The sequence below is a fragment of the Echinops telfairi genome, unplaced genomic scaffold (genome assembly GCF_000313985.2).
Source record: "Echinops telfairi isolate 266 unplaced genomic scaffold, ASM31398v2 ScPeMD7_53;HRSCAF=182, whole genome shotgun sequence".
NCBI classification, from domain to species: Eukaryota; Metazoa; Chordata; class Mammalia; order Afrosoricida; family Tenrecidae; genus Echinops; species Echinops telfairi.
In genome coordinates, this window is record NW_022103951.1 from 15,833,942 (window position 1) to 15,858,093 (window position 24,152).

A 24,152-nucleotide genomic window follows, 5' to 3' on the forward strand; every position below is an offset into this window, starting at 1 on the left:
TATTTTTAATTACCTCGCATACATGTGAAAAATCCGTCTTTGAATTTGAGTGTTAGAGAAGAATGCTAACTAAACCAAAAACAATCGCGTCTTGGCCTTTTGGCGAAGATCAAGTGTAGTAAATAAACCAGAAACCCCCAGAAGAAGGAGCCAGTATCTCTCGGGAGAAAAACAGCCAGAATGTTACTTGCAGTCAAGGACAGTGAGATCGCCCCTCACGCACTTTGGACATGTTATCAGAGGAGAGCAATCCCTGGAGAAGAACATCGTGCTTTGGAAAGTAGGTCAACAACAAAGAATGGCTGTGAAAACAGCTTCAAACATTGCAAAGCTGATAAGATTGTCGCTAGACCAGACACTGTTTCTTTCTGTTCTGCACGCGGTCCCTAGGAGTCAAGACCAACTCGAAGGCCCCTGATAAAGTGAACAAATTTTCTTTGTTATATTAAAAAGACAGCATCACAAGGATGGGGAGGGGGAGCGGGGCAGGGGAAAGAGGAGCTGATACCAAGCGATGATGGCAACATATGTACAGATATGCTTGATACAAATGATGTGTGGAATGTTATAAGAGCTGTAAAAGCCCCCTGTAAAATGATGTTAAAACAAACAAACAAATAGAACCAAGTGGAAACTAAAAAAAAAAAATTAGAGCACGCGAGAGAGACAGTATTACTGTAGAGTGTCTTAAGTCGACCTATTTCTTTCCTTTTTAATAAACTCTATATTGTGAATTGGGTGAGAGTTAACAGGAGATATCACCATTTCACATTCAATGATTCATGCACATTGTTTTCCTCTCGTTCACTGCAGTCCCCTGAGTGTAATGTCACCCATTCTACCTTCTCTTGGTTTCCTGTTTCCATTCCTCCTCCTTTCCTAATCCTTCTGAACTTGGTCCTTGGGTTAATGCTGCTCCCTTGATTCCAAATGGTTGATTATTCTGAAGTGAAAAGGCCACCTACTCCCCTTCCAATGAAAGCAGGTGTAGTGGAGGGAGTCAAAGTAGCAGCGGAAGTGGAAATGGGAGTGTGGCCACATGCAGTTTTCCAGCACTTTCCATTAAGTCAAGGAAATCTGATTTGGAGGGTGGCCTTCCCCGTGACTCATCCAGCCACTGGGTAGTTGGATTTAATTGGGAGAGCAGCATTGACAGAAAACACAGTCTTTAGACTTAAAACGATCAGGAGCTGTCCCTTCTAATAATGATAGCCAATAGTCACATGTGGCTATTGAAGTCAAAATCAGTGAAAAGTCCACGAAATCAAACATCCATGCCCCCAGTCACATCAGAGGTATCGCAAGTGCTCAAATGCCACATGAGCCTAGTGTACTTTAGAGTGCACGTGCAAAACAGTTTCATCGTCCCAGAAAGTTCTGTGAGACAAGATTGGTCTAGTCCAGGTGTCAGCCAACATTTTTGGTCCAGGATCTGATGGAAAAATAATTGGGAGAGAAATTCAAGAAATTATTCTATCAGTTCTACAAAGGAGCCAAAGATGGCCTCTTTGGAGTGGCCCCAAATTGTTTGTTTCTTCGTGAGCAACTGGGGACCATTAGTCACCCCCCAACAAAACCCTACTGAAACCCAATTCAAGTCTGTACATATCTGTTTTTAAAATACCCAAATCATATATATATATATATATATATATATCCCCAATAAGCAGATTTTATTCACTTAGAACTAATGTACTTTAAAAAAGCCCTCATATCTATCTACTAGCCATTGGGGAACTGCAACCCTGGAGTTATGGGGACCCTCCATTACAGTTTTGCTTCTCCACTGGTCACTTCTAACCTTGAGACTCCCCATCTTGCAGCTGAAAGACCTCAAGTAGAGGTAGATAAGTCCCCTCCCTCCTCCTCCTCCCCAGGGTTATTCAGCTTCTCTCTGTACTGAGCTGCTTACCACAAGGTGAGCAGCTCAAAGCCACCAGCTGTTCCTCCGGGAGATGAGGCTATCTACTCCTGTAAAGAGCTACAGTCTCAGAAACAGGGCAGTGCGACCCTGGCCTAGGAGGCGGAATCAACTGGATGACAGTGCATAAGAGTATGGGTTTTCTCCAAGTGATGCTTGCTTGCTTGCAGGCCTTCCATTTCAGGGGACTGTCCCCTGCATGTGACAATCAGTGGGAGCTCCAATACAGCGACCCCAGGAACTTATCTTCTTCTTTGATCAGCTCTGATTGAAAATGTAACTGATTAAAATTATTAAAATCATTTTTCATTCACAGGCCTTATAAAAAGAGGTGTGAATTTAAAAATATATATGTTCACAAATATTTTTAAATAAACAAAAAATCTCTGAAAAATAAATAGGTTAGAATAGAAATACAATATGACTTGGAAATCCCTCTACTAGGTATACACCCTAAAGAAATAAGACTAAATATCTGAGCAGAGATATGTACGCCCAAGTTTATGCCCAGTAGCAGAAGATGGAGAAACCCTAAGTGTCCATCAGAGGAGGAGCAGACAAATAAACTTTAATGGAATAGTAAACATTGTTCTAAAACAATGCCGAGACTGTGAAACACCTCATGTCATGGATGGCTTTGGAAGATATTATACACTGGGTGAATTTAGTCTCTCACACAAGGATAAATATTGTATGAAACTATTGTTATAAAAAAAAAAAACAAGAAAAAGGCTTTCATACCCCCCACTTTTTTTTTGGTGACTAGAGAGGAGCTCAGAGGAGGAAGGAAAGAGAAGGAGGCTGAAGCAAAATTAAAAATTAATTAATTAAGGAAATGTTTTCCCAAAGGAGATATACAGACACGAGTAAACACATAAAAAGATATTTAGGCTCATTTCAGGGAAAAGCAAATCAAAATCATAATGAGATAGCAATTTACAAATATTGAAAAACAAAACAAAAAACCTAAAAAAGAAATTAAATAAATAAATGTACACAATTTATTTCCCCTCTTTATACCTTCTCTCACTTAACACTTATTTGTTCTTTTGACAAGCACAGCACATGACATGAACAATTATTTTGATAAAAGATAAGGAAAATAGTGTACATGTTCATAATTAAGAAAAAACTGGAACACAACAGCCCCCCCCCAAGAAAAACAACCCTATTGAGCAGTTTACTCTGCAACACTGAAGATCACCAGGGGTCAGAATTGACTGCACAACAACTGATTTGGCTTTTGGTAATATTGCTATTGGATTTCCCCAGAAGCAAACTCTTGAGACGTGAATCTACATGAAAGCAATTGATTTGGGAGGTGATCCCTTAACAGCATCAGAAGGGAGTGGGAAACAGAGAGAAACTCAAACTAGAGCAACTGAAAGCTGACTCATAGTGACCCTCTGTGAGTTTCTGAAATTGCAACTATTTATGGGAGTCGAGAGCTCAGTCTTTCTCCCTCGGAGCTGCTGGTGGTTTCGAGCTACTGACCATGCAGGTCACAGCCCGCTCTGTAACCACTACACCACCAGAGTTCCATGGAGAAGGGAGTCAATCAAGAGTGTGTTAATGAACCATTGGGAAAAGGAACTCTAGCCTACTGGGGACCTTTAGGAGGAAAAAACAAAAACATACAGGTGGTGGGACCGATTTGGCCCACATGCCCATAGTCTGCCAACCTCTGGTCTAACTGCAAGACTACCAAGCATTAGAAAGACTTAAACCCATGTCTGTTCACGTGTTGCTATTTCCTATGGTTGCTACCTACTGGAGTCTTCCATCCATAGCTCAGTTCCAAGAAAGTGGCTCATTGACAGGGAGGACAGTGAAGGTTAAATCCCTGCAGTCCAGGGTGAGAGACGGTGGTACTGGGATGCAGGCAAGTGGGATACAGAGCTAGCTCTGACAGCCGCTCTTCTCCACTGTCTCGCAGCACGGCCTCATGTCAACTTCTCCATCTTTCCTAGCTGGAGAGCACTCGTGGGTCCAGAACCTTCTTTGTCTTCACATCATCATGATGGTTGCCACATACGGAGTGCCAAAGAAATACTGGTTGAATAAATCAAGGTGTTGTCATAGCTTAATATCCCCTGGAAGACATACATTCAACTCTCATAATTAGTAGAGATTTTCTAACAATTAGATTTTGACAAGAGGACATGGAGAGAGGTGGAGGACTTGGGGCTTCTAGATGAAAGGGGGATGACAGAATGCTGTCACAGAAGAAGGGGTGGCAACAGACGGGCTTCTATATCACTTCTTTTCTCAAAAGCTCTGTCTTCTTGAACCGAAAACTCCAGCAACCTCGCAGAGCTCTTTAGCTGTGCCTGGGAAGAATCCCAGACTGGGAGCAATCCCTGTGGTATGCTTGCACAGTAGCGAACCCTAAACCCCACTGGCCCTTGTAATGACTTATGCCAAAGAGCCCCATGGCAGTCAGCTCTTGGCTTTGTTCCACTGCTGCCCTTGAAGCCGGACACCGGCAAACACCGACAAATTGGCATTCCAGAATCCAAGCCCAAGGAAAGATAACTGCAGCGAGAATGCTCAACCCTAATTCTCAAGCAGGTGAGGGAAGAAACATGAAAGGAGGGAGAGAAGGAAGACAGAAAAGAATTTTTTAAATGGACTTGATGAACAAAGCCTTAATAAATTTGCTACTTAAAGAGAAATAGTATGTGGGAAGGTTCCAATCTTAAAAGATATTATTGATAGATGGTCTCCCCCCCCCTCTTGTTCTTTCTTCAATTGGGACATTCCCTTAAGTGTGGAAATGTTCACTTCCAAACCATTGGCATCTACTGGCTTTAGACGTAAGCGTGGAGTCAGGTCTATTTCTTCATTTAATATAAATACTCCATGTTATTTTGGGTTTCTGTTTGTTTTGGCAACCCAGTAAACCATCTTATCATCAAGTTTATTTCAACTCATGGTGGCTCCATGTAGTAACAGAGTAGAACAATGCTTCACAAAGTTTTCAATGCATAATAATTAAAAAAAAATATCTCCAGACCTTTCTTACAAGGTGCCTGTGAGTAGACACAAACCTCCCATCTTTCAGTTCACAATTGAGTGTATTAAACAATTCCTAGGGACTCCCCAGAAAATATATTCAGCTATTTTATAAATTTAAAAGCATGCTAGGCTTTACTTTCCTAATTAAAAAAAATCTATGCTTACATATTCATTCAGCAAACATTATTGGGAACATAGACTGTGCAAGGTACTGTGCTAAACAAGACAAGAGAATGATGATGAATCAGACACCATCTCTGCTGCACTGACCACAGCTTGTCTAGCGCCTAAGTATGAACCTCTTTCTGGTGCCAGGGAAATCTGCAGCAGAAAACTGAAGGGGTAGTGAGACAGGGCAAAAGTCAGGCCTGAAGGTAGTGCTGCCTACCCACCCTTCACACCAAAGCTTTCATAAGCAACCCTTCAAAGTCAAAAGAGATTGTTATGTATTAAACTGTGTCCTTCCAAAAGATACATTGAAAGCCTTACCTCTGTATCTGTGGATGAAACCTTTGGGGTGGGGGGAGGGTTTTCTCAGAAGACATGATCAGTTAAATCATCTTGAAGTAGGCTGGCTCCTAGTCCTAATCTCTTTTGAGTGGGTCTTATAAAAGGGGACATGGAAGCAGAGTCACATAGAGGAGAAGGCACCATGGGAAAATGCATCTATAAAGAAAGGAATGCCAAGGATAGCCAACAGCCACCAGAAATTAGGAGAGAGGCAGAAGACAGGTCCCCCCCACCTCAAAGCCCCAGAAGGAATCGCCATGAGCAGGACCATGATTTGGACTCGGAGCCTCTAGAACTGTGAGAAAATAAACTTTAGTTCCATAGTGTAGCCCCTACCCCTCCCACACTGTGATACTTTGCTACGGCAGCCCTAGGAGACCAAGACTAATTGAGTATATCCTTTTGCTGGAAGGGCACAACTCCAGATTCAGATTCTATGTTTTATGATTTTAGATGCATTATCTGTTCCCACCAGACATGTGTAGAAATAGGATGAATAACTGGGGATATTTTTACTTAAGTATTTTTAACTTTAACTTTACATATGGTGTTTTTAACAGCCAACATTCTGCAACCTTGAAAGATTAATCTTGAATGTCATCTGAGGCCCTGGAAGGCCCTAAATTCAGCTAGGAACCATTAGACAGAAAACCTGAGGAAGTGAGATTCCGTGGTTTGAGTTTCACAATGAGTTAGAGGAAGGCCTGGATTAGGGGGACTTCTTGTGTCCTTTGTTATGGAAGTCAGTGTCTTTTGAACTGAAACATCAGGTCATCTAAACCTTGATTGTCTTGTCTACAACATGTGGGGGTCAACTTGTTGACTTCCATGATTCTTTCCTTTGATTCTAAACATTGGCCCAGAGCCTCCTGAAATTTGCCTGCCTGGCACCAGCCTCAGCTGTGGGTCTTGATAGTTTCTGGGACCTGCTGCTCACCCTTCTAGCAGGTTGAGCCAGATAGTAAATAATATCAACCTAGATGTTGTGAAATGTATATATATATTAGGTGATAACTGTTATGGAAAAAGAATTAGGAATAGGGTTATGACTGTAAATAATCAAACCACCATGAACCTTGGAAGCATTCCACAGAGGGAAACAAACACACAGAACATAACAACAATGAAAAGCAAGTGCACCTTTTCTAACAGTAAATACTGTGTGACGAAAGTTAACATTTTTTCTGGTTTGTTTCATGTAAGCTCATTGCTATTGAGTCTCTGAAATCCTCAGACCGGGAAGACCGGGATGACAATCTCTGTCTTTGGGAGACTGGTAACAAATGGTGGGAAGGACCAAGAGTCAAATACCACATGTGTGGTGGGTTGCATTGTGTTCTCCGAAAGATGCATCCAAGACCTTCACTCTGGACCCCGTGAGTGTGACCTGGGGTCTTTGAAGATGTCATGAACTTAAGATGAAGTGGTATGGCATTTGAGTGGGCCTGAACTCCAATGACTGGTGGCTTTCTGAGAAAAGAGGAGGGCAATTTGGACCAAGAGACATAGACACACACCCATGGGAAAGAACATCTTGTAAAGATGGAGGTAGAAATGGAAGTGATGCAGCTACAAGTCAAGGACAATCAACAATCACCAGAAGCTAGGGGAGAGCATGACATGATGCATCCCAATGGTCTCCAGAACCAATCCTGTCAACATTCTGATTTCTGGACCCCTGAAATGTCAGAGATGAAATTCTGTTGCTTGAAGTCACCCCTCCCCCAAAACCACTGCCATCTCCAGCACACAGTGAGCCTCGGGTATGGAGGCTGTACATCTTTCTGGGAGCTGCCAGCCTTATCTTTCTCCGGTGGTTAACCTTTTAGTTAGCACTCACATGCTAACCCAATGGCCATCGCCGGGCTCCTTAAACCACCTAGAATGTACTAATTTGCTACAGTAGCCCTAGGACACTAATACACCATACAGCCCTTAAAAAAAGTGGTAATGAATATTGGCATGAAAAACTGTTGAAGGCAGACTAGTCAAACATAACAAATAAAAACTCACTGCAAATGAGTCAATTCCAATTCATAGTGACCCTGTAAGACAGGGTAGAATTACTTCTGTGGGTTATCAAAGCTGCCAATCTTTACGGGAACAGAAAGCCTCATCTTTCTCCTGCAGAGAGGCTCGTGGCTTTGAACCGCTGACCTTATGTTTAGCAGCCCAATGTGTAACCCACTATACAACCAGAGCTCATAATATAGACTATTAGGTTACAAGGATTAAAATATATTTTTTAAAACAGTGGCAAAATGACACATATGGCATGTTGAGAATGTATACACGTGAAGATGTTCAGAGGAAAAACATGGAAAAACATATAAGAAACTTTCTGTGGTCATTTCTTCTATTAAATAGTATGAAGGGGGCCTTCAATGGCCAGGGGAGAATGCTTTTTACTTTCATGTTATACTGTTCTGTACTCTATTTTTTTTAACAGACAACATGCATGTTTATTAAAATATTTTAAAAATAATTAATGTACAAAGAAATGATTCAAACACCATCATAACCACCTACATGGAAATTATGAAAGACGAAAGCTTTAACAAATATTTATTGGCATTTCCTACGTGCTAGACTCTTCTAGGTGCTCGGGAAGCATCAGTGAACAAAACAGAAAAGATTGCTGCTCTTTGGGAGCTTACATTTTAGCAGGTTAAGGCAGAGGGTCAATAATAAACATAAAAATACCGGAATGTAACTAGAGACTAGATCACATGTAAAGTGGTAGCTATTATGGAACAAGAAAACCTAGGACAGGGCAAAGGGAATCAGGCATTGTGACAATAAATAGGGCCGTTTCCATGGGCCTCATTGAACAAAGACCTCAACTGCCATGTAAAAGTGTGATTGCCTTTAGCCACCCTACTGACAGACCACATGGAGAGGCCCCACGGAGATAGAGATGCGAGAAATCCCAGCTGCTCCAGTCCCCATCCCAGGCACTAGACCTATGACAAAGTGAGCCTCGAGAAGACTCCAGCCCCAGATCCTCTCTCGCTGCTGCCCTGTGAGAGACCCGGTAGAAGAGCCTAACTAGCACCGTCAATCATCGATCCCAGAACACATAGCAGTAAATGATTGTCATCCTTCCAAGCCAATGCATTTGGAGCTGAGTTGTTAACCAGCAATAGGTGACTGGAACAAGGGGTCCAATAGGATAGAGGGAGTTGCAGGTGCTGTACGTAGCTATGCGGGGAACAAGTGACAGTTCTCTTCCAATTACTTCGATTTTCTCAGTGACACAGAAAGCAAGTATATTAGGAACCCCCTGCCACTCGGCAGGACAAAGATGAGGATTTCTACTCCCATAAAGAATTACTGTTTTGGAAACCCATGGGAGCAGCTCTACTCTGTCCTATGAGGTCACTATGAGTTGCAATTGACTGGATGGGAGTGAGTTTGGTTTTGTTTTTTTCAAGGAGACTGGAGGAGATGACAGGGGCTAGATAGGGGAGGAGAGGGTGGAGAAAGTCCTAGGAGAGGGGCAGGGTGGCTGGCTGAGGAAGCAGAGTATGACTGCCTGGTAACAATAGGGCAGCCCCCCCTCCCCCAAACAAAATAAAGCAAAACCACCTCCTCTACTCAATCTGAATTGCCCCTTGCGGTCTTTATCCTAGATTCTTTGTATAGGCAATATCTGGTGGTGCTTAATGATTGGCTACAAGATTTGTCACAGAAGGAATGTCATCTGAAGATGTGACTACATGAGGCCTTGGGAGCATAGTTAAAGTCCTGACCTCTGCACTCCTCTGCCCAACCAGCCAACCAACCAACCAGCCCGCCAACTAACTAGTCAGAAGGCCAGTAGGCACCAGTATCGTCTGTGGACTACTACGACCAGTCTTCAGAAGACAGCTGTTCCGTGCACTCAGCTCCTCCTCCAACTGATTTTCAGGATCACAAAACAGCAACAACAACAACAACAACAAAGGGAGAGACAAGTTGGCTAATTTGCAGAGGAAGGGCTCAAATATGCCTTTCTGGCAGCAAGTGTTGCTTGGGCCACGCTGTGGAAACAAGGGAGTTTATGTCATGGCAAGAAGCCAACAGATGGGTGAGCTGGGTGGCGCCAGTGGTCATGGCTGCAGAATAATGGGAAGAGGTAAGGGGTGAGATGAGCAATTGTTGAAAACCCTTGAGTTTTGCCATGTTGATAGGACACTGAGTGATGTGGTAGCCAGGTTTGTGCCGTGAGCATCCCCTTGGGGCTAACCAAGAGGGCAAAGGAGCAGAGTTGCTTAACTGCTCTTTTTTGGTAGTAACTTAAGCTGCCCTGGGAATTTCCCAAATAGATTGGTGAGCCAATATCCCCTTTTTAATGAATTCTGAAATATTTCTAATGCTAAGCAAAAATCTCATTATGTAACAACAACATTAGGCAATAACAACAGCAAAAAACAAATCACAAGGAAGTAGCACATTACTTTTTTATTTTTTGCACATTACTTCTTTTTAAAGCCATATTTTCTCAACTACTTCCTTCCATTTTAACCCACACAGACTTAATTTCCAAAGTCGCCGAAAAAAATGATATAAAGTAATTTGTCTTATGTAAATTAAAGATTCAACAGCTATTGTGTATCACAACAGGGACCAAAGACCATAAGGTGTTAAATCTTATTTGATCTTATGGCCCACCCCCTTGTTTTCCATAAGCAAGGATCAGAAAACCTTTTCTGTAAAGTGCTGGAGGTCTCCTCTTCCAATTGCTTCAATTTTCTCAGTGAGCATGTCTCACCAAAGAACGTCTTAGGCTTGGTGGACCTGCTATTCTCACAACTGCTCAACTCTGCGACTGTGGCACGAAAGCAGCCACAGATGGACACCAAACCTCTTGGTGGACATTGAATTACGAGTTTAATAGCATTTTAACCTGTCACAAAATCAGATTCTTCTTTTGACCATTCCCAACTATTTAAAAGCCATCAGGAGCCCTGGTGGTACAGTGGGTTTAGCGGGTAGTTCAAACCCACAGCTGCTCTGCAGGAGAAAGGAGAACCCTAAGGAGCGATTCTATTCTGACCTATAGGTCGCCATGCATCAGAATCTACTCTATGGGGGCGCGGGTGGGTTTTAAAACAAAACCATTCTTAGCTGGTGGACCATACAAAAACAGGAGGTTAAGTTGCATTTGCTGATCCCAGCCTTAATTCGGTGGCCCATTTGGGGAGAACAGAGACTGGGTGGCTTAATCAGTGATGATGACAGTTATGCACATTAGAATCCTAACCACTATACCTGTGGCTGTAATCCTGTTGGAAATTTGCATTGATGTTCATTACATCACATGACGGTTGGGTGGGATTTCAATCTAATCACTTCTGGCCTATACAAAATGAGCAGGCTAGACCCCAAGACGTGCCTTGATAGCAAGACCAGGAACGAGCTGACACAGATGAGACCCTGATGTGGATCTTTAGCCTCTAGAATAGTGACAAAGTAAATGTCTGTTCCTTAAAGCCGGCCATTTGTGGTATGTTTGTTACTGCTGCGTGAGGAAACTAAGACAGTTGTTTTCAAATCTAGTACAATTTGCCAGTGAAGATTTTGGATTCAGATTTTGATTCGATGAGCCAAGAGATTCCTTTCTGTTGGGTGCCATGGAGTCACCTTATGTCCTTACCTCCAACTAGAAGGGAACAGTGTCTGATGTCCTCGCAATCAGCCATGAAGAGGTTTACTATAGTTCAGAACAGAATCACGTCTGTACTTTGAAAATGATGTAGCTATTGTTCACAGTTTTGCAAATTTCCTCCTAATAACCTTCTCCCCAGCATGGCATCCATCTCATCTAGTAGGAAGCACTCCATCAGAAAAAAGTGATGTGGAATCCTAATTCTGACAAGCACAAGCTCTCTGACTTTAGCCAGCACTTGATCTCCCTGAGCCTGGTTTTTCAAGTGTAAAATGGTTTTGCTCCCAGGCTGCTTTGTGAGATTAATAATAAAAGAGATGGAACACATTTAGTCAAGCATCGAGCACTTAGCTCACATGAGCATCAGAACAACAAACAAACAAACAAACAAACAAAACAGGAATACCCAGCATCTATGGATTTCTGGCTTGTTTTGCTTATTTAACTTCATACCGTGCCTCTCTTCTTCTGTCACTAAAGATTCTTTTTTTATTTAATGTGATTGAAGGCTACATGATATTCCATCTCATGGGTGTACCACAATTCACGAACCACCCCTCTCCCACAATGATGAATGAGGATGATCAAAGAAGAATCGAAACATCTCAATGGTGCTGCTGGCAAAGAATACGGAAAGCCCCAGAAGAACGAACCAATCCCTCTTGGAAGAAATACAGTCAGAATGCTCCTTAGAAGGAAAGATGGTAATCTGATAATCAAAGATCTACTTTGAACATCTTATCAGGAGAGACCTGTCCCTGAAAAAAAAAGACATCATGGTTGATAAAGTAGAGGGGCAGCAAGAAAGAAGAAGACCCCTGACAAGATGGAGTGACACAATGGCTGCAATATAACAGCAATTGTGAGGACGGTGCAGGATCAGTCAGGGTTTCTAGGAGTCAGAAGTGATTTGCCAGCTCTCCCACGGGTGGAGTCTTAGTAGCACAATGGTTAAAGCACTCAACTGCTAACTTAAAGGTCAGTAGTTCAAAACCACGAGCTGCTCTGCGGGAGAAAAATGTGGTAGGCTGCTTCTGAAAAGATGTACAACCTTGAAACCCTACTGCAGCAGGTCTAGTTTGTCCTTCAAGGTAGTGTAAGTCCGAGTTGGCCTAGCATCAGTGGGCATGAGATACTTTGGACATGAGGGAGGCTTCTGTCTGGCATGCTGCATCCAACGTCTTTGTAACTAGTTCATCACACATCCATGATCTTTCCTTAAAGAAGCTTTTCTAGAAGAGGGATTTCCAGATCAACAGATCTAAACAGGTGATCATCAATGGCATTAAACATTTCCCCTCTGAGAATCCTATTCAGGTCTTGGTCTAAGAAAAAGAAATGTCCTCTCTTTCCGTAAGTAGGTAAATAACATAGTCAATGCCTACCAACATCTCTTGAAGTGTCCTCTGAATCAGTATGCTGGGCGTGGTCAGTGTGTGATGGTTGTGCTTTCCGGCCTGCCATTCAGGGTCAGACTGCCAGGTGGATGCCCACGCGCCAGCAGGGCGAATGCACTCAAGCTCCTGACCTGCTCCAAGCCCCAGTTTCCACACCTGGACCTCACAACCCTGCTGAAATAGAATCTATCCCTTGGTGTGATGTTCAGTTCTTGCTAAGTGTTCAAGAAATGTGAGTGATCTTCATTAAGCACCACCCACCTGTCAGTTTATTGTACTTTGATAGCTGGTGTGTTGCTGTGATGCTGAAAGCTATGCCATTGGTATCTCACCCTTGGTGGAATGGTTTCAGCTGAGCTGCCTGACTAAGACACTAGCAAGAAAGGCCTGGTTATCTACTTCTGAGGACCAGCCCATGAAATCCCTTTGGCCCCCAGCACAGTGTCCAAAGCCACGCTGAAAGATGAGCCCCCTGGGTTGGGAGGCCCTGCGCAGTGGCCGCACAACAGGCTCAGACACAGCAACCATCAGGGAGAGGGCGCCGGACTGGGCAACCTTGCATTCTGTTACATTCAAGGTCACCACGACTGGGAGCAAACTCCGGACAACTCACAACAGCTCCTGTGTTATTATTGCCCCTACCTCAAGGTGCATAAGCAGGACATATCTGCATGAGAATAGACAGCTGGTTTTCTCGGAAATGAAACCAGAAGCAGAAGTTGCTTTTTTTCCCTAGAAGCCCCATGGTTAGCTCTTCGTCGTACCTCTGGGTGTAACCCAAAATGAAGCCCGGGGCCAACATTCAGGCCCTGGGTGCTACTCTCCATCGTCTGATTCCCTGGGTGATGGTTGACCCCAGCCAGAAACACCTCAGAAGAAAAGCCTGCCAATCTATTTCCCAAAGGTCACCACCCTGAAAGCCCTATGGAAGAGTTCTACTCAGTATACATGGGCTACCAAGAGTCAGGGTTGACTCAATGGAAAGTAACTACAGCAGTCTCCGGTGTGTCTCATTTGGGTGATGAAATAATTTCCGTAAAGGACCATTGATGTCTTTTTCATCACCCCGAGCCACTAACTCACAGTAGCATCCAAGTTCACAACATTCCAAGGACCTGAACAAACATAATGGTACTTGCGCTTCACAATGGGCCCAGCATGTGGTGGGGAGCTATCCTCATGCTCATTTCATAGGAAAACCATGTCTTGGAGTATTTAATGACAGGCAGAAGGTTCCCCCAGGTAATGACTGGGAAAGCCAGCACACAAGTCTGGGTTTCTCAGAATCGTAGATGCTTCTCTCGCTTACTTATGGACAATGTTTATTGTTCTGACTGTTCCATTTCTAGTCATCTAGTGTCTCTGCCCACTCCTGCCCCTTCCATTCTTATTTTTGTTTGCAAGGAACTGTGGATCATTTGCTCTCCCAGTGGTGACTTTGAGACTTTGTGACATTGGTGAGCTCGGGTCCCCTCATCTACTAACCATGCCCAGGATGCCTGATGCTGGCACGAGTACAAAGTAACTCCAGGGATTTGTGTGGCTTCAAAACCAAAAAATACAGGATGAGAAAATGAGATCCACAGGGCTTATTTCCCCAATTCAACCATCTGCTTCTCCCTCACTGCAGCTCATTTTATTTCTGGCAGGCAGGTGGACTGAGCAAGCGCTGATTCATCTGAAATTATCAAATAGCCCCATGATTGATCTTGATCATGAAATATCAGAAAGCACGTTCCCTAGAGAACAAAGCACAGAGCCCTACACTTCCATTTGGGTGGCTGGTTTTGGTCCTTCCCACAGGGTGACAGATAATCCTTACCATATTTAGTCTTCTTCCAAATGACAGGCTGAGGTCTTCTGGTGGCAGAAGGCAGAGCATGAGCGAAGACAAGGTCAGCCGAACACGACCCCACCAGCATCCACTGAGAGAAAGAGAAACATCAAGCTTCGTATTTCCCCCAAAGGCAAAAGACTAGCTTAGAAACCGCTTTAAAGCGTGCTCTTGAAAACACCTATTAATAGTATTTACTTCCTCAAACTTACATAGATTAGAGGTAGACGCCACAAAGCCACCTCTAATGTTATGAAAAGTTCAACTTTATCTTAGAAGCATCAACATTTTAGATGACCAGAATTCATCTTGATCATCTACAGAAAGCGGGGTGGAGGGGGAGCACAAGGGTACATATGGTTTGAGTTTCCCCACCTCCCTCCCTTCTAGTAGCTCACACATGTAGTGTGCTTAAAATATGTGAAGTACCTTTCTAGGTCGCATTGAATCTTGTCTGAAGTCTTCAGAGTGAAGGAGATAGACGTCTGGAAGCTTAGGGACAGAGGCCCCAGGCTGCCAGCCCTGGAGTTTAAAAAGGGCACAGACCAGGCTGTGTGGGGTGGGGTAGGGGAGGGGAGCCGAGGGGAGGAGCAAGGCTCTTGAATCCACCCTAGACAGGAGATTGGCAGAAGCATCAGGTTCCTCTTATTTCTCCGACCGTACTTGGGGTTATATCTTGTCTGAATCCACACAGTTTGGTAGACCAATCATCCTTTTCTTTAAGAGCAGGTTTTCTCAACGTCCATGCTATTGACATTTGGGGCCAGATGAGTCTGTTGTACTGTAGAACATTTGGTGGAGCCCTTGGCCTTCACCTGCTTGATGTCAATATTGTTGCACACCTCCTCCAGTTGTGACAGCCACAGTTGTCTCCAGACAAGGCAAAATATCCCTGGGGGGGGGGCAAAAATGCTCCCACTGAGGGCCACTGCTTTGTACATACTTTAGAGACAAGGTCTAAATTTATGTTGTTCTGTCTCAGGCTTTTTGTTTGTAAGTGCGAAAGACGTGACTGGGTCACTCACTTGAGTTAAAGAAAGCCACCTGCCCTTATAATCTCAAACAAAACAAACTCACTCACTGCCATTGAGTTGATTTTGACTCATAGAGTCCCTAAAAGACAGGGTGGAACTACCCCTGTGGGTGTACGGGACTGTAACGATTCACAGGCAGAGAAAGCCTCATCTTCCTCCCTTATAGTCTAGTGTCATATAGAGCTTTGCTTCTCCAGGTGTGATCCTCAAGAGAACTGTTTCCTTCTTAGCTGATTCTCAGTGGTCTTCTGGTGCAGAAGTCTTATTTTCTAGGGAGGAAGGGAAAGAATGTTGCTTCGTTGTGGGGATTGGAATCACTGTCACAAAACCAACCACCAAAAATGTGTGAATGATTGAAGGGAAAACAACTTTGCTATGTAAACTTTCACTCAAGTCACAATTTCAAAAAGAAGTGTAAAAAGTTGTCTATGTGAGAGGTCAATTCCCAACCACTGCACCACATGCATAGCCACTGTCGGTGGACGCTTGCAAGTGGTTGTGATGCTGAACAGACGAATAGGTCTAGTGGTCTACTTCCAAAAAAATCAGCCAATTAAATGTTGTGGACCACAGTGGTCTGACCCGTAACCGATCATGGGGATGGCACGAGACCAGGCAGCATTTGTTCTGTTTTGCATGGGGCCACCCTGGGTCATGGTCAACTTCATGGATACTAACAATCGTAAGTAGAGCCAAAATAGTAATAATATGCTTAAAGTTCTTGAGCCCACCTAGAGGGGATTTGGAAAATGCAATTTGGTGTGGAAACATTCATTAATTGTAATTAAGATTAATACTGAATTGAAATGTTTATGGTGCCCTAAATCAGCTGGAAACTAGTCTGTTCAATACAATAATAACAGCTGGCATTTCCTGAAGGTAAATTCTGAGCCAGGCATTGTTTTAACTACTTTATATGTATTATCTCATTACATACTTTAAAACATTTTTAACAAATATGGAATTGATGGAGAAAGACTAATTTGTGTTGCCCCAGCTTACACAGCAAGTCCTCACAGGGGCAATAATAACCAAAGGCCTCCTCCTCATCAAAGCAGCCTGCCACAAAACAATATCTAAAAATCAATGTTGGGGAGATATAGAAATAGCACCTCAGGTAAGATGAATGTGTTTTTCACAGGTCTTGAAACTTGTGTTGAAATATCAGCCATGGGCACAGCAGACACTAGAAGGAAGCAACTAGAAGTCAAACTGATGGGCTGAGTCTTTGACATGTCTGGTGCCACTTTATTGGTGCACATTGGAGTGCTTTGAAAGATGGGAAAAGTCAGATTTTTGTGACGGCGGGTGGAAATGAGTTCTCAATAGAAGGAGAGGATCCAGGACTTCCCATTTTTCATGATCACAACCATGCCTCTCCCTACTGAAAGCTAGCTGGATGGATGACCAAGGAATATGATTTAAAGATTACTAACACAAACAAATGTCCATAAAACAGCAGGGAAAAAATCAATAGCTTTTGCCCAGATGAACAACAACACATGCAAATTAGTAATAGAATGAGAGGTCTTGTTCCAAATAGGCACACAAGTATGATCTATTTAGGAAGAGACTTGACCAAAAAGGCATAAGCTTGTACGTAGTGATTGGAGTGCTGAGGATTATGATACCTCACTGGGGGAAGGTGCGGCGGGGAGCTACATTGTGTTAATCTGGGTAGACTAGAGAAACAAATTCAGACATGCATATGTATATAAGAGAGAGTTTTATAAAAGGGTAATTGTACATTAAGTAAATATCCAAACCTAGTCCAGTCCAAGGCCATAAGTCTAATATTAGTCCAATACCAATCTATAAAGTCCTCTTCAGACTCACGAAACACATACAACGGAGCCAAATGCGGAATGATCACAAGCCAGTGGGTAGAAAGTCTTTGGCTCCAGTGGCGTTGTAAGCATCTCAGTGCTGGCAGGGGTCTCTCTGTGGCTTCTCCAGCTTCAGAGCCTGGTTGCATCCATGTGGCTTGTCGGGCTCAGGGCACTCGGGTAGTTCCATGTGTCTTGTCAGCTGCAATGTCTCCCAGGAAATTCAGCCTTGTCAGGAGAGAATCTCCAAGGGAGTGAACTTAGAGAGAGATAGTGTCTCCTGCCTCCAAGAAGGAATACTGGATTCCCCAGAATTCTCAGGAGAAGGTCATTCCCACACAGAGGTCTCATTGGCTATCTCCAAAATGACAGGCTAGACTCTACCCCTAAACTCTTAATCCTCCAATTGACAAATGATTATATATCTACCACATACATGGTTTCATGTGTTCTTCCAGATATACTCTCCATCCCTTTCCATGCTGCTTTGTGTCCCCAGAAGGCTGAGCTAAATGAACCCATCAATAGCTGCATGCTTGCTGATCGCTGGCTGGGATGGGTCAATGGGAGGCCCTTAGTTGGCAATGGGAGAGCAGAAGGAGAGCAAGATAGGGATACGTATCCCTCCTGGCTCCCTCCCTGCTGAGTGGGCATGGGTTGGCTGCGTCCCGTTAATGAAGCTCTTGCCAAGTGGTGCTCTCCTCACAGCCAGTCCAAATAATGGATCCCTTCCCTGACCATGACGAGCCTAGAGGTGAACGACTTCCCTGAAGGGTTGCCCATCCTTGTTGATTACTCTCAATCCTACCCAAGTTGTTATCATCACTTTGTAAACTCATCAGACGTGCCACCTAGTTCCGGCTAGGCCCCTAGAAAATGAAAAGAAGACATGAATAAATGAAAAGTGACATATGGTTATTTGAGCTTAAGGCTACACTGCTGTAAAAAATATGGACATGTGTAAATTGATTTGTAAATGCCATACAATCCCAATCAAATACCAGTAGGATTTCATGTAAAACTTCCTAGGTTGACACTAACCCAGGGTTCTTTTTGAAAATCTGTTGGGCATTTCTGTTTATCATGAAGATTGAAGCTACATGATTTATGAGTTTTATGCCCTTTCATATAGTAAAGTGTACATTACCAAGTATTTGTTAGACAATGGTGGCATTGATTTTACTAGGTTAAAATTATATGTGAGAATAGCCAGGTAATTTCTGAATGAAGAAGTAACAAAGGTAGGTTTTTCTTTCAGGTATATATATGTACATTATAATGCTGCATTGCCTAAAATGGGATGATAACTGCACATCTATAAAAGAAAGGAGATCTGAATAACATAATAGCATATATAAGACATCAATGTAAAGCCAAATCAATGGGAAAATAACAACAACAACAACAACAACAACACAGCAACAAAAACCCCAGTTCCAACACGTTCCTCAATTCCAACTCATGGTGACCTCATGGGTTTCAGAATAGAACTGCACTCCATAGGGTTTTCAACGGCTAAGCTCTTTCAGGATCCCATATCTCCAGGTCTTTTTGTTGGGGTGCCCCCAAGTGAAAAGCCAAACGCATTAACTTAATATTTGTATCTCTATGAAGTCCTAGTGGTGTAGTGGTTAAGCACTAGGTTGCAATCCGAAGAAACCACCAGCTGCTCTAATGGAGAAAGATGGGCCTTTCTGGTCCTGTAGATAGTTATAGTCTTGGAAAGCCACAGAGAGGTCACTATGAGTTGGCATCCACTCGACGGCAGTGAGTTTTGTATTTCTATACAGGAGGAAAATGCACAAAGAATAAGAGTAAGAGACAGAGATATCCAAAAATGCGTAATAATATATACAATTGTAAGGGCAATAAAGAAAAAAACAATGGCACTGAAATACACATGTAGAAGTTGTTGAATTGGAGAATGTTTTATTGTGTATATATTTCCCACACAATTAGAAAAAATATAATTGCTTGAATAACAATGAGTACCAGGGGAAAGAAAATGTTCTAAAATTGATTGTGGTAGAGATGGTGCACTTCTTCTTGATATAGTTGAACTACTGAATTGTATGATATGTGGATGAAGTGCCAATAAACTGTTGAAAAAGAAAAAAAACCCAAAACATTCACTGCCATCAAGTTGATTCCAACTTATAGCGACTAAGTATTTGACATTTTCAGGAAATAAATTCAATAACTATATCTTGCCAACAACACATCAAGTTTGTAAGAAATACATACAAAGTCAACTTATCAAACATAGGTTGCATGTTGATGTTAGTGGAAATGCACCAAGAGAAATGGGGAGGAGGAGCATACAGGAGTAGATTTCGTATGCTCATGTTGTATGTTAACTATTGTTTATATGCTAAACGTTGTTGCCATGGTAAGTTGTACAATGTAATGTGTTAACCACTATGAAATTAAAAAAAAAAAACATTCAGGGAAAAAGGAAAGAGAGCAACAAGGCACATCACCAGAAAGCAGTCAAATGCAAACAAAATCAGAAAAGTCAGAATTGTTAAAGTGAACATTTAAAAAAACAAACAGCAAAAGGAGTAATGTAGGTACTTCGTGTTCAGTAATAACCTAAGTGAAAATGGCCCATGCAAAAACTAGAGAGTGACAAAATGGATAAGAACAAAATCCAAACCAAAGTATAACAACAAAAAGAACAAAACCCCCAAACAAAATAGGCTCCACTCTTTTGCTATCTATGGGAAACACATTTTAGACAAAAATGGCAGAGTGCAAGTTAAAAAATGACGGTGAAAAATACTCCATGTAGCCAGTACATAAAAAGAGTCATACTGCTATCAGATGAAACAGGTTTTTAAAAATGGTATTGTGGTTTGTGTGAAAGTTTACACGGTCAATTCATTTTCCACCTAGCAATTTATACACATTTTGTTCCATGACATTGGTTGCAATCCTCTCAACATACTAGCACTCTTGCACTTCCTTTTTGGGCTCCTTGTTTCCATTCGCCCTTCTTTCCTGCCCTTTCCTACTGTTTGAGTTTTGTTTTTGAACAAATGTCCTTTGGGTCACTTGGAGGTCAATTTTATCTGAGATTAGGATTTCAACACCTTTTTAAAAAAAATTAGAGTTTGACTGATAATGTCTCCATCCTTTGATTCGCAGCCTGGTTTTATCTGTGACATTGAGATGTGTTTCCTGTAGGCAGCAGATCGAGGGTTTGTGATTTTCACGTCAGTCTATTAGGTTCTGTTTCTTAAGGTCTGAGTTCACCCCATTTATATTCAGGGTTATTACATCTATCTGTGGACCCTGTGATGTCAATTTATCTCTCTTGTATTGGGTGGTTTCCTACCTCCGTTTCTTTTCCGTGAATTGTGCATATGTGTGTTTGCGGTTCATTCTTGCCTTCTTTCCATCGTGCCAGTTTTATCTTGGGGGCTGTTTTCCCTTTGATGGTCTCTGGGTGGAGTTGTTCTGTGTGGTGTTCTCTTGTATGTGCTTGGTGAGTGTTGTTCTTCTGCCCATACTGGGTCAGCGAGGATCTTTTGTAGTGCTGGGTTCCTTTTAGCATATTATTTGAGGCTTTCCTTGCCCGGGAAGACTCTCACTTCTCCACCTATGTTGATAGATATTTTGGCGGGATAGAGGATTCTTGGGTTGTTTTAATTTCCTGCAATTTTTGGAATATGCTGCTCCACTGTCTCCTCTTCTTCATAGTGTCTGCTGACAGGTCTGAGCATATGCTTATCTGCTTGCCTTTATAAGTGGTTGCCTGTTTTTCTCTAACTGCTCTCATAATCCTCTCCTTTTCCTCATAGCTGGATAGTTTAACAACTATATGTCTTGGTGACTTCTGGGGATTCAGTCTAGCTAGCATTCTTTCAGCCTCCTGGATAGTTGGCTGGTTTTCGTTTATTAAGTTAGGAAAATTTTCCCCCAAGCATTCCATCCCTATTTTGGATGTTGGTTTCCTTGATGTGGATTCTTCCTCCATGCCAATAATTCTGAGGTTGTTCCTTCTCATAGTGTCAGACATAGCTCTGAGGTTTTCTTCAGCTTCTCTGATTGACTTGTTAGACATTTTCTCACGTTTATTAATTTCTGATTGTGAATCCTCTAGGTCACTGGTGCGGTTCTCAGCCTCCTCCATTCTCTGGGCAAAGTCTGTGAGTTTGCTGTTAGTTTTTGTTATCTCGCCCTTTAACTCCTGTATTTCCTTTTGGTGCATAGCCTTTAATTCCTCTATCATTTCATCCTTTTTCTGTAATGCTTCCCTCATGTCCTGTATGGCTCCCAGCAGCATTCTGAAGGTTTCTTTCTGTGGAGGTCAACCTCTGCCCTTTCTAAGACTGCTGTTAGGTCCAGGTGGTCCTCTGGCATTGGATTTTGTTGCTCTTTTCTTGTTGAAGCTGTGGAAGCAGCTTTCTGGTTTTTGTTCGATTTGTGGGCACTTGGTGCCTTTTTGCCAGGCGTCTCAGAGCCCTGAGCTCTCTTTGGGAGGTTGGTGCTTTAGCTGGCTACCTTTAGCCAACTGCCTTGAGGGGTTGTGCATCATCTTTGTCCTGCTGGGGATTCCCTCTCGCCTTCTCCTCTGGTTTGTTCCAGCACCCTTCATGTCTCCTTAGGGGCTGTTTGCTACTGTGCAAACTGCAGTCTAATAGAAAGTATTGGCCCCAGTGCAGGGGAGCGTATTCAGGGGATGGGTTGGGGATTGGGTGATCTGTTTCTGGCTAGGGGAACTTCCCTCAGGTAGGCAGGTGGGAGGGGGGCCGCGACTGGTGTGCAAATGCACCACTTAGAGTCCAAAGGGTGGGATAGAGTGAGCAGCAAGAAGGGAGAATGCAGTGATAAAGCCCCCATAACTTGGGTTCCTATGCCGCAGCTGCAGAAATTTGTACCAGCCTTGGATCCTCTGCCGGCCCGCAGTGGTGTGGCAGGATGTGGATCACTGAGTGTGTGTGTGTGTGTGTGTGTGTGTGTGTGTGTGTGTCCCCGCAAGCGCATGCGTATAGGGGAGCGGGTGGGCGGGAGGCCCAGGGAGGGAGCTGGCTGGTGGATTTTCCAGGAGCGCAGTGATGGGGCAGGCTCCTCTGGGCTGCGACCTCTGAGTGTGCTGGCAGGTCTGATTGGCAGTTTGCGCAGATCCCAGAGGTAGGTCCTCAGACTCTGCTTTCTGCCTCGCTGTGGCGCCGGGCACGTTGCTCTGGGGAGAAGGGGGGAGGGTCTGGCCTGCTGGACCGCGAGGGGTACCTGGGTGGAGCCCAAATCTGCAGGAGGTGGGCAGGGGGGTTGCTGGTTGGAGCACACACACGGGCCCCGGGCTCCATGACTGGCAATTTTGTGCGGAGCACCCAGGCGGGTGGACTCAGCCTCAATCGTGCACCTAGCTGCCTTGTGGCGCAGGTCCCGGCAGAGCGGGTGCGCGGAGCACCACACCTGAGACCACTGGTATTCGCATGGAGCCCTGGCTATGGGTGGGAGTCCACCTCTGGGTCCGAGAGATGCTCTGAGTGGTCTTGGGAATTGAACAGACAAATTTGGTACCCCTACTTCACCCCCAACTCTCCCCACTCACTGATCTCGTCGGAGCTCCGGGAGTGAGCTACTTTTTTGGCGGCCATCTTCCCTGTCTCCTTCTCTCAAAAAAATTTTAAAGATTGAAATCATACAAAGCATTTTCTCTGACCATAATGTTATGAAGTTAAAAATCAACAAGGGAAAAAAATAAAGACATGGAAACTAAATAATAAATCCAAGTCCAAGCCTATTGCTGTCCAGTTGATTCCAATGCATGGTGACCTGATAGGATGTAGGGGGTGCAAGGTTCTAATCATTACAGAAGCAGACGGGCAAAGCTTTCTCCTGTGGAACTGTTTTGGGGTTTGAACCACAGACCTTTCGACTAGCCAGCCAATGCTTAACCACTATGCCAAGCAGGGCTCAAAATGAAATCAGACACTCCTAAAAACCTATTGGATCACAGAAGCAATGAAATATGAAATTTGAAAATTTTTAGACCCAAACAAAAATAAAATGACAAATCAAAAGCTCGGGGATACGGCAAAAGCAATACTCAAAGAGAAATTTATAGCAATAAATGTCTTAAGGAAGAAGAGAGTCGTTTGGGGGTTGGCGGTGAGGGTCCGAAATCCCTCAGAACGAGCATGTCACACAAACAAATTTACTATTCAGACAAATACAACAACAAGGAATTCGAATACAGGCAGGTCATGTTGCCAAGGAAATAGCCAAGCTGGTCCCCAAAACCCATTTGATGTCTGAATTGGAATGGAGGAACTTGGCGTTCAGCAGTCAGGGATGATTCCGTTAGATGATCCATGAACCTGACCCTCACATCTTGCTGTTCAGGTGGCTGCTGCCCAAGAAGCCAAAGAAATGAAGGTAGCAAGCCCCTTTTCAGCCTAAAGCTATTCCAGATGACCTCTTTTGCTAACATCTGACTTATCTCACTCTTATTGAAAGGATGTTCCCTACACTGAATGTGCCGGTGTCTGCTTTGCCGCATGCGCAGAACCACATCTGTGAGCGGTGCTCTGTGGGCCCTTGTCTCAGCTGCCCATGTCCCCAGCAGCCTTAGAGGGCAGTACCCAGCAGAGCACCCCTGGCAGGCAGAGAAACACCCGAGAAGATAAGATCACGGGACTCAGTTTACGGGAATTGTGTAAACTTGCCATCGTTGGTGTTTTGTTTTTCTGTTTTTGTTTTCCCTGTGTGTGTGGTGACTGCGGATTTGTGTTTTGATGTATTGGAAACTTTCCATTTTAGTCAAGAAATCTGTTCCATGTTTTAAAAGCCCTGATTAAAGAAGACATTTTTTTCCTGTTTTTATTTTTTTTTAATCGTTTTATTAGGGGCTCATACAACTCTTATCCCAATCCATACATACATCAATTGTGTAAAGCACATTTGTACATTCATTGCCCTCATCATTCTCAAAACATTTCCTCTCCACTTAA

General features: G+C 43.4%; 1 protein-coding gene and 1 pseudogene across 1 annotated transcript in view; one reads left to right on the forward strand and one right to left on the reverse strand.

Annotated features, from left to right (window-relative positions):
- Positions 1-22,796, reverse strand: part of TLR7 (toll like receptor 7) — a 36,168-nt gene extending 13,372 nt beyond the window's left edge. Inside the window, exon 1 of the mRNA XM_013006499.2 lies at positions 22,751-22,796. Coding sequence (XP_012861953.1) covers positions 22,751-22,796 — 46 coding nt within the window. The remainder of the gene's footprint in view (positions 1-22,750) is intronic.
- Positions 22,797-23,339: 543 nt separating this feature from the next.
- Positions 23,340-23,575, forward strand: LOC115869819 (annotated as a pseudogene).
- The last annotated feature ends 577 nt before the right edge of the window (positions 23,576-24,152 follow it).